This window comes from Myotis brandtii, unplaced genomic scaffold, assembly GCF_000412655.1.
Source record: "Myotis brandtii unplaced genomic scaffold, ASM41265v1 scaffold61, whole genome shotgun sequence".
NCBI classification, from domain to species: domain Eukaryota; kingdom Metazoa; phylum Chordata; class Mammalia; order Chiroptera; family Vespertilionidae; genus Myotis; species Myotis brandtii.
In genome coordinates, this window is record NW_005370318.1 from 648,427 (window position 1) to 659,211 (window position 10,785).

General features: G+C 46.9%; 1 protein-coding gene across 4 annotated transcripts in view; it reads left to right on the plus strand.

Moving 5' to 3' along the window:
• The window catches only part of LOC102239259 (ubiquinol-cytochrome-c reductase complex assembly factor 1), a 110,271-nt gene extending 102,092 nt beyond the window's left edge, over nt 1-8,179 (plus strand). For all 4 annotated transcript variants that reach the window (XM_005879766.2, XM_005879767.2, XM_014550666.1 and 1 more), the window contains 2 exons: nt 3,673-3,786; nt 6,705-8,179. In XM_005879766.2, coding sequence (XP_005879828.1) covers nt 3,673-3,786; nt 6,705-6,839 — 249 coding nt within the window. In that variant the 3' untranslated portion in view covers nt 6,840-8,179. The remainder of the gene's footprint in view (nt 1-3,672; nt 3,787-6,704) is intronic.
• Nucleotides 8,180-10,785: the final 2,606 nt, after the last annotated feature.

Consider the following 10,785-nt stretch of genomic DNA (forward strand, 5'->3'; position numbering starts at 1 on the left):
GTTTGAGAACCACTGCCCTAGACTCTTGCTGGGATTGTGCCCCACCCTGGATACTTTCAGAACCTTCTTGTTTGCTACTACGTTAGGTTCAAGGAACTTCAGGCCTTTTGTAAACCATCCTCATTATGACATATCCTATCTACATTTATCTCTCATTTCCTGCTGATGTGTAGCTTTCCCAAGTGAGGCCATTTGCCTCACTGCCCCACAGACATGCTGTGCCTGATTGAGGCTCTTCTGGACAACCAGGAAAAGTACCCTAACCCATGGTTTAGAGGGTAGTAGCTCAGTCTGTCAGCTTTGCCCCTGTGGGCTCGGTTCAAGGCCTGGCACCTTGTAGGCAACTCCCTCCATAAATGTTTAGTAAACTAAAATTATCCTCTCTTGCTTAGAATGTCCTGTAGTTCTCCAAATATTCTCCATTCCTAAAGGCCCCTTTCTCCACAAAGCTTTCCCTGACTTCTCTAGATCTCTTTCTCTTACTCTGAACTTCACTATCCATCCATCAATTTAACAGGTATTTATTTATGCCTACCAGGTGTTCCACTGGGAATATATTGGTGAATAAAACAAACATAGTCTGGTTCTTTCCCACTTAGTTTGCTGCCTATCTTCCCATTACCAAAGAGGAGATAGGCAGTAAAATAGAGTGCAGTGATAGAGAATAACAGGGGGAATGCACTTGGTGTGGGGAGGTCTCTGAAGAGTTGTCATAGAAGCTAAGACTCAAGAATGGGAGCCAGCCATGAACAGAGTATACCTCAGGGTCTCCCTATACAGATTAGCATTTGCTTATTCTCCAGGATTTAATCCTATTTTGATGTGCACTAGCTTTGTTCCTTCAACTAGATTGCAAGCTGCCTGTGAGCAAGACCGTATTGCTGTGATTCTCTGTTCCTAGCATCAAGCTAAGCACATCATGGTGTCAAATCAGTCTTCATTGAGTGAGACTCTGCTACTCTAAACCCTTAATTATCACCAGAGCCCTCTAGAGCAGTGGTTCTCAACCTTTCTAATGCTGCGACCCTTTAATACAGTTCCTCATGTTGTGGTGACCCCCAACCATAAAATTATTTTCGTTGCTGCTTCATAACTGTAATTTTGCTACTGTTATGAATCCTAATGTAAATATCTGATATGCAGGATGTATTTTCATTGTTACTAATTGAACATAATTAAAGCATAGTGATTAATCACAAAAACAATATGTAATTATATATGTGTTTTCCGATGGTCTTAGGCGACCCCTGTGAAAGGGTTGTTCCACCCCCAAAGGGGTCGCGACCCACAGGTTGAGAACCGCTGCTCTAGAGCCAGAGAGTCCCTTTTGGCTTCCTCTCAGTTACTCTAGACCTAGGTATCTTTATTTCCTGAAGGATGCTTTTTTTTTTTTTTTTTTTTTTTTTTTTTTTTGCATCGTAGGGAAAACAGGTAGGTGCCCTAGTAGATTGTGAGAGAATTGCTATGCAACCTAATATTTGGTTCCAAGGCACCCTTTTTCCTGCTTCCTTGGTTTGAAATTTATACTCTCTCAGACCTGTCTCCAATTTGTTTTCACTGACTTACTAGCAGCATGGTGGAAAGAGGGCTGAAGCTGGGTTCATAGATTTAGTTAACCATTTTTCTTGCACTTCCACTCTGTTCCAGGTATTGCATCCTAACTAGAGCTAGTCAGGCACCATCCCCTGGCCTCACCAGTGCATTCTGGTCCTAGTTCTACATTCAGTTAGCTAGATGACCTCCAAGCCTAGGGCACTTTTCTTTCCAATGAGGATAATAATATCTGTTCTTCTTGGCACCCATAGTCATTAGGAGCCAGGTGTGAAGGACTCTGACAGTCTGGAATAGTCAGGCTGTTATCACTGTTAATGTGAGTCCTGAGTCATCCTTTTCCTTCTGACAATCAGGAACTGATTATGGGTTTGCCCCTTCCCAGCCATTCACCCACCACCGAGGTTGCCTGTTTGCAGCAGGCCATGGCTTTGGCTGTCCTGTGCTCTGTGCTCATTCTCCGAGTCCTCATAACACCCGCTCGCACTCCTGTTCCTTCCTATGTAGCACATGTGGGTGGCTGCCAGCAGCACTCCAGCATGTGCCCAGGGCGCTTCAGACACAGGCAGTCTGTTGTGTTAGCAAATAGCTAGGAAAACGGTGATGTGCCTGAGCTAGTCTTTGGCTCCTGTCCCATCTACCGGAAGAAGCTGGTTTTCCTGACTCGGCCATTGTGCCAGGATAGTCTCTTAAGTGGTGGAATTGCAGGCGTGTTTCGCAGGGACATTTGGAACAGGTGGACTATTTTTCCACCAAACTGTCATACTGGGCATGGCTTTTTCTGGCAGCAGTCCTGAAGCCAGACCTCATGTACTGCAGTGCCCCAGAGGCCAGCCCACAACATGTCAAATAAATGGTCCTGGGTCTTTGTGTAATGATTTAACACTTACAGGGTCTTTCATGGCCATTATCTCTTAATTCTCGCAACAACTTTGTGGGATAGGTATTATGCTTGTTTAGCCAATGAGAAACTGAGGCTCAGGAAGAGCTAGTAGCTTTCCAGAGGCCATGCAGACATCAAGTGACAGAGCCCCCATTTGAAGTCAGATGGTCTGATCCCCAGATCCCACTGTTGTTTCAACTATTATCAACAGCTGCCTGCCAAAGCAAGCTCCTAATCTTTGTAAGTGATATATTACACTCAACAAAACATCTTTATGTTATATTTTATTTATAATTCAAGGATGCTGTGAGAAGGGCACGTATTTTCATCTCTGTTTTATAGATGAGAAGGCTGGGACTCAGGTTTAGTGAACTTCCCACCATCTCTGAGCTTGGCAATGGCAGAGCTAGGACTTGATCCAGCCTTCTAACTCCCAGTCAGCACTTTGGTTCCATACACTACCTTGGCACCTGGACAGAAAACTTCTCAGGGCCTTTCCCTTCAGTTGCCCTTATCACAGGAAGTAAGACCCTCCCCTGTCCTCCCTTAGAGGTCCAAGCTATACTAGTAAAATGGCCCTAGTTCATGGCCCAGCTGCTGATTAGCCTCTGTGATATTTGGACTTCCCAACTGTGCTGGGAGAGACAATGTTAGGCACACATACACACAGGCTCTGAGCATTCCCTCTGTGAACCATGGTAATCTTGCTGAACAGCCTGTTCCTCTACTTAGAGAGGCTGGGCCAGCCATGGCCAGGCTAGAGCTGGGTAACATTGAGGCCAAGATGCCTAGTTTCCATCCCCAAATTACCAGCTGCCTTGCAGATATATGCCCTTGGACCAGGAGAGAAGGTACAGTCCACACCCATCTCTGTTCCTGGGAAAAAAATATATTCTTCCATTATTTCAAGCCCATACATTGTGAACAGCAGTGAGACCATTGCTGAGTAGAGGGAGCTGTGGCCTGGGAGGGTCAACCAGACATGAGCCCCATCTCTGCCAGTCGCTCAGCCCCTCTGGTCTCCATGTTCCTCCTCTGTATAAAATGAAGAATTTGGACCAGATACTCTCTGAAAACCTCTTCCAGCTCTACCATGTAGCTTCCCTGTTTCTTATAGTGTCTGTAATGTCCTTCTGAGCCAATTCTATGGCTATTAGCATGTTCTCAATATCCCCAGCTTTTGTATCATGGCTCTTCCATACTCCTCAGAAGACCAACTGTGGTACTCTGTGTTCCAGGGGATCCTTTCAGATGATCATGGGCTGGCTGCTGCCCTATGGAGAACCTTCTTCAACCAGAAATGTGAAGACCCCCGACAGCTTGAACTGTTGGTGGAATATGTGAGGAAACAGGTGAGTAACCCTTCCCCTCCCCTCCAGAGTCTCATGGAAAGCAGGTCCTTCCTGAGGTCTGTCAGTGCTGGGCTGCCAGAGGATCATGAGAGGCTGAGTTCCCAGACGCTACTCTGAGGGAATACTGATCAAATCATGTCAGCAGTGGGCACCGAAGAAGAGCACTTTCTGTGTATCCACCATAAGCTAGGCCACAGGTCATGGAATGGGAATAGGAGAACAGGCACCTGCTTTCAGGAACTTTTATTCATTCATGGCACATTTGATTGCCTTCTGCATGCCAAGTGGTGTGCTATATCCTGGGACACATAGTCCTATAAGGTATGGGCATGGGGTACAATGCAGCCACCCACTGTAGCACCATTTCTGTACCTACTTTGAGCCCCAGGATTTATGTTTCCTGCTCCTGATTTCTAACAGGACTGAGTTCAAGGGAGCATTCCACAGACATCCCTCAAGCTTCTTCCCACTATGCATAGTCAAGTAGGGTCCCCCCACCCTCTCATTCCTCACTTCTCTAGCTCTCCAGGGCTTCCTGAAACCCAAGGATCTAGGAGAAATCTCCAGAGCGAGGACTACTTAATTGATTTTTCTCAGGCCCATGGAAAATTCACTCCTTGATCCTATGCCCCCCATCTTGTATTGATGGGAAACCCCTACTTTATGGATGAGTGAGCTGAGTGGCAGGGAAGAGGAACATAGATGCTTTTCTAGGGTCTCCCAGTGAGTCAGCCTGCACAGCTGGCCTAGAACCCTAAGCTGGGTGATTCATGTAGTCACTAGAGGCCTCAGCTGCTCCAGACAGCTCATCAGCTCAGGCTGTCCCATGAGTCACATCTTTGCTTCATGGGCCTGGCCCCTGGAGCTGAAAGGGCCTCACCCCACAGTTATTCTCTTATTCACCTGTGTCTATGGCCTTCAAGCCTCCAACAGCCAGAAAATGGAAGGCCAGACCCCAGCTCTTGAGAAGAAGACGGCAACAGGACCATCTTGTTGATTGCTGGGAAAGCCACATACTGGGGCTTTTCAGACCCAAAGTGTAGAGAACCCCCGAAGCTAGGACTTCTGTTTGACAGTTCTTCAAATCTGCCAGCACCAGAGAGAAGGCATTATGGCCAGAGGGCCCCACCCACAGAGAATTCTGAGACTCCTACTGTTCACTAGGCTCACCCTCAGCCAGCAGTAGCAATTGGCAAAGCAAATGCTATGTTTTCTGAGAGACCAGCCCAACTTTTCCATCTGCTGTGGTGGGCCTGTGCCAGGGGGCATGACAAAGAGGTAGCTGAGGGTCCTAAAGGAAGGGACTGCCCCACCAATGCCCTATAAGAAGTCCCATATTGCCCCAAGGAGAGGCCGGCAATTGGAAAACAGTGATGAGGCTGTTAGGGAAGCATGGAGCTTTGACAGGGACCCAGTTCTGTGAGCAACTGTTTTGAGCACCTTCTGTGCCAGGCACTCTATTCAGAAAGCAGAGATTACTGAATCCTAGCCCTGCCCTTAAGGAGCCAGCTCCTGGTTTGGTGAGGAAGCCAGTCAGGCACAAGGCTAACCCTGGAATAAGTCAGTCTGTGATGTGATACAGTAAGAACAAAGTGCTGTGGAAGGCCAAAGGAAGGAGAGACAAAGTCTGACCCAGGGGAACAAGGGAGACCAGGAAGCTGGGGCCTGGGCAGATTCTAGTACCGCACAGGATGCTAGTTGGTGTGGTAGGTGGTCCCAAGCCCCAGTCGGGTTATGTTGAGATTTTCATCCCAGGAGGTGGGCAGAGTGGGGGCCCTAAGGACAGAAATGGAGTGGTTGGAAAGAGGAGTGGATTTTAGGGAAGATAATGGGTCAGTTGATCTTTTTGCCCCGGAGGATAGCAGGATATGTGGAATCTAGACCTGAGGTAATGGGAGAGACCGGGGTTCTGTTCAAAGGCCAGCAGCCTGAAGATGAAACAACAGAAGTGAAGGAATTATTGGAAGGGGGAGGTGATCTGAGGCATAAGATGAGGCCTCTGGACTCCTGCCCCTCCCATTATCCCCCAAATGTCTTCTTACTCCAAAATGGAGTCTCATCTTCCTAAATCTAGTGCTGACTCCTGTTCTGATCCTGCTCTCACCCTAGATCTTGCCCGGCCATTTGAAAGCATTTCTTTTTCTTCTGCTCTCCTTATTAGCAGCCACTGGGGACTGTTTCCAGAGATTGCCCTTATCTCCTGAGATTTAGTCACTCACTAGATGACCTGCTTCCTGCAGAACTGCCTGACCATATCTCCTCTGCAGCTGTTCCAATTCTCCATCTCAGGTGTCCCCTCTCCACAGAGCTGGTCAGGGGATAACTCCCCAGCCATCCTAGAGGGACGAAGCTGGGGCCCACTGACCAGAGTCAGGGCCCACTAGAGGACAGCAGAGACAAAAGTCCCAGGGACTAGTAATGTTCTATCATTTAATCTTGTCATAAGTCCTGTGAGGTACATGTTACTATCCCCTTTCTCAGACCTTTCTCAGACAAGGGAACTTAAGTCTCAGAGAAGGGAATTGACTCACCTGGGTACCATTCATTGCTACTCTGAATGGACACACACACACACGTGCACACACCCCTACCTCAAGGACATACCTCCCCCTGATACACCCTCCCTAGAAAGTTCTTTCAGTCCAGAAAGCCAGGGTTTGTGTGTCTGTGTGTCTGTTTGGAGGCATGAGGGAATTCCCTAAAGCCTTCCCAGTGAGTTTTTCCCGTGACTTGTTTCTCCAAACCTCCTAAGTGAAATAATTTGGGAGATCAGAGGCTGCCCGTGGCCTGAGAGCTGGGATGGTCAGAAGTTCCCTCATGCCCCTCCTTTGCTCTCCTTTGGAAGGCTGGTTCCTTACGCCATCTCACATCTGTTCTGCCCTGTCCCTTTCCTCTATGTGCTGCTCTCCCCGTTGCAGATTCAGTACCTGGACTCCATGAATGGTGAGGATCTGCTTCTAACCGGGGAGGTGAGCTGGCGCCCTCTAGTGGAGAAGAATCCTCAGAGCGTCCTGAAGCCCCATTCCCCAATTTATAATGACGAGGGTCTTTGATGGGCTGGTCCCTCTGAGCAGCTGGCCCGCTGGTGTTGAAGAACCACCAGAGAAGAAGTGCCCAGGACCCTGCAGAAAGTGGCCTGGACTGACCTATGAACAGCATCTGTCAACTACCTGACCCCATTTGTGTTGATTTTCCTCTTAGTGTACCCAGGAATCTGATCTGGTCGGGGTTAGTAATGGGAGAAGCTCTTTTGGGGTGTTCTCTCCCTCATGAGAAGCCCTGAGCAAGAGCTCCCCAGCAAACATTCTCTAAGTCCCCTCTAGCAACCTTGTGATGGACAGCTTTTCCCAAAGGCCGCAGAAGGGATGGGGGTACATTAGAAAGAGGACACCCCACCAAGGGCCCACTGTGGCCCAGGAGCAATTTGTAATGCTGCTGAGTCAAGACGGGTAACCATGCTCTGTCCGCTGGCTTTGAGCTGTGGGGTTGAGTTGGCCATTAAAAGAATCAGATTTAACTTTCCCATGATTCTTCTTTAATCCAGGGTCTTTTAGAAACTTATCTGAGGTGGCAGATGCTATAAGCCGAGGAGTACCCCCCAGCTCAGAGACACGGGCAGGGAGAGGTCAGGAGGGTCCCTGCTGCTGCTTTTGCCTCCAATTCATGGAGATGTCACTGTTCTGGCCCGTCCATGGCTTCCAGGCCCTGTCCTCTGGGGCCCCAAAGGCCTCTGATGACCAAGTGCTTGTCATATCCCAAGTCATATGGAAAGAGGCCTCAAGAACAGTGAACCAGGAGAGGAACATGCTTCTTTCCTCTCTCGGTTCCCCCTTATATGAGATGTTGAGGAGGAGGAGAAAACATTCTTCCTGGCTTTGCTGTACCCTCACAGGGCCCAGCCCTGTGCCCAGCTTCCTATGCCCTTCCCAACTTCTGAGCCTGTGCCGTCGAGCCAGCTGGGCCTGGGCGCTTGAGGACCAGTCCCCTCCTCCCTCTGAGTGTGGGTCATCTCTTGGGGGATTTTCTTTAAACTGAAGAAAGGGGGCGTGGAACCATATTGCCCCTCCCCCCATCAAACTTCCTTCATTTAACTTGCTATAAAATGAGTCACATAAAGAAACTCTATATGGATGAGGTATATCCCACTTCTGTGAAAACATTACAAATCAAGCCGCCTTCTCTGAGTTTATTTAAGATGCTTTTGTTGTGAACGGAGCTCCAGAGTGAAGCCTCCTCTGTGTGTGTGAGATAATAACACCTTGTAACTCATTACAGCTGGGCACTATTTACATAAACCAGAGCTGAGCCAGGCAGGAATTTGCTGATTAATTTATTTTTAATGGAGTGAAGTATACCATGCACCAAAATAAACTTTACTGTGTGTACCTAACTGCTCCTGGAATGGATGGAAAAATTAATGGAACAGATTTTGGCTCCCAACTCTACACATTAATTCATATATAAAAGTTATTTGAGCCTTAACCCATTTGCTGCCCACAGCAGCTCCGCAGCCACAGATCCCAGTTCAGCTACCGGGTTTGCTTTAGAATCAAGGAATCTCTGATTTGGAAGGAACTTTAAAGGTCCTTTAGTCCAGCCCTGGTCCAGAACCTGACTCCCTTTCTCAACATCTCAGTTGGCCCATGTTCATACAGGCCCTATATGAATACCTCCCGCAGATGATCCTCATCTTGGAGTCAGGTCCTGCCTTCATGAGTAATTGTCAAACACTGCACACAACTTGTACGATACTGCGTCTCAAAAGGTCAAGTCACTTTCTGGCCATCAGCATCTTTCACTGACTACATACCCCTCCCCTTCAAGATAAAATCCAAGTTCCTCAGAGGATATAAGGTTCTTCTTAGTTTGACCTTTGTTTGTTTTTGTGAATCTCTAACCAATTTCTTCCCTGAACAAACTGAACCCCTTGGGGTTACCAGAAGAGACCATCCTGTGTGTTTCTTCTGCCTGGATCCTCTCCCTCCCTCTTCTGACCAAAGAAATTCCATGTGCCTTCAAAGACCCCCGTCTCCTGTTCACTCCGGGCGGTATCCTCCAGTGAAACTGCTTTTTACATCCCTCCCCCTATCCTGTCCTGTGAGCACTGTTTTGGGTCAGTCACCTTTGTTTTTCCAGTCCCAACAGAGTACCTGCCTCCCAGCAGGCATCAGTGTAAGCTTTGACAAATGAAAGAAGGAATGAGTGACTAACTCATCAATCATTAGCAGCACAAGCCCCCTCAAAAGCCCCTTTTTTCTCAGACTAACCTACAGTTCAGCTTACTTTAACAATCAGTATAGCTAAGTGTTTTTCTACTGTATAGTGTTATTATACAAAACAAGTGAAGGTCTTGATTTCTTGTCCTCTAGGAATAATTTTGTCATTTATTTGTACTCTGTATACTTCCAGAAAGGATCACAGCAAATCAAGAGACACAGTTATAATAAACCTGCAAAACAATTAAAACAAAGTTTAAAAGATATGATGCAAGTATTGGGAGGGAAGAGAAGGAAAATAATCATTTTAGAAAACCTCAGCTGCTAATAACCAACTTTCATATGACTTTTTGGGTAATTTGTGAAGTGTTTTTAACATATCATCTCACAGCAGTCCTAAAAATAGATATTATCCTCATCGTCTTATCCCCTTGACACAAGTGAGGGGACTAAGGCTCACAGAGGCCTGTAGGGTCATCTAGGGTAAGAAGGGGCCAAGAGTGCCCCAGCCCACATCTTCCAACCCTAGGGCCCTTACTCTCTCCCTGCTCACACTGCCTCCTGCAGGTCAGCAAGGAAATCTGCAATTGAGTATAAAATGTTGCTCTGGAGCTTCCTGGCTGCCAAAGGCAGAAACTGGGAAGCCTTAAGATTATGTAGTTTCCATTGCCACATAAAAGGAAGTGTACTTATTCATCAGAAGAAACAGCCTGGCCGGTGTGGCTCAGAGGTTGAGTGTTGAGCTATGAACCAGGAGGTCACAGCATATGCCTGGGTTGTGGGCTTGATCTCCAGTAGGGGGCCTGCTGATCAATGATTCTCTCTCATCATTGATGTTTCTATCATCTATCCTCTCCCTTCTCTGAAATCAATAAAATATATTTAAAAAGTAGAAACAAATGTTTCTCTGAAATCAATAAAAATATGTATAAAAAAAGAAGAAACAAATATTTCCCTTACTGAGAAGAATGTCTTTAGCGGTTGTAAATGAGAAATACAGAACAATGTAGTGAATAAGATTTTATTTTGTCTGAAATTTAAAAAATCATAAATAATTGCTATTTTATACATGAAGCTAAGATTAAAGCCCAGGCTGTAATTCAGCCAATACATTCTGCATTTCTGTTCAGTGCCAGACACTGCTTGGTATTTTCTATTGTTATCTTATTTAATCCTCAGTGACAGTTCTGTGAGGTAAGTGTTATTAAGCTCATGTTACTGCTGAGCGAAACTGAAGCTCCGGGAGGCCCAAATCTGTCCTGCGTGCAGACCGGGATGGTTCTGACACCCACGTCCAGTGCTTCCATGCTAGAAAAGGAGTACTAGAGGGAGGAAGGGTCAGTTGTACTACAATTAAAAAAGTAAAAGGAAACCTAAAGCAACATTCCAGCCACGTGTGTGGACACATAGACATGCTAACAGGAAAAATCAACAGGGGGTTAGAAATCAGAAATGCCTTGAAGAGAATCAGGACACACGGATGGGTAAGGTTTATTTAAGTGACAAGAAAAACGAAGTGAGGAGCTGCCCATGGAAGACACAAAACTTAAGTGGGCCTTGAACTCAAGTGGACCAACTAAGTTGGTTGCTAAGGGAAGAAAAGGTTGCAAAGATCCGAGTGGGGCCACGGATGGGGGTAATCTGGGTTATGCTGCATCTGACAGGCAACAGGGAACCACCTGTGTTCTTGGAAAGGCCTGGCCTGATGGGAGCAAAGATGCAGAGCAGCGCACAGGGTGGCTTGGTGCAGTCCCAGTGGGATTCCAGGCATCTAGGCTTGAGG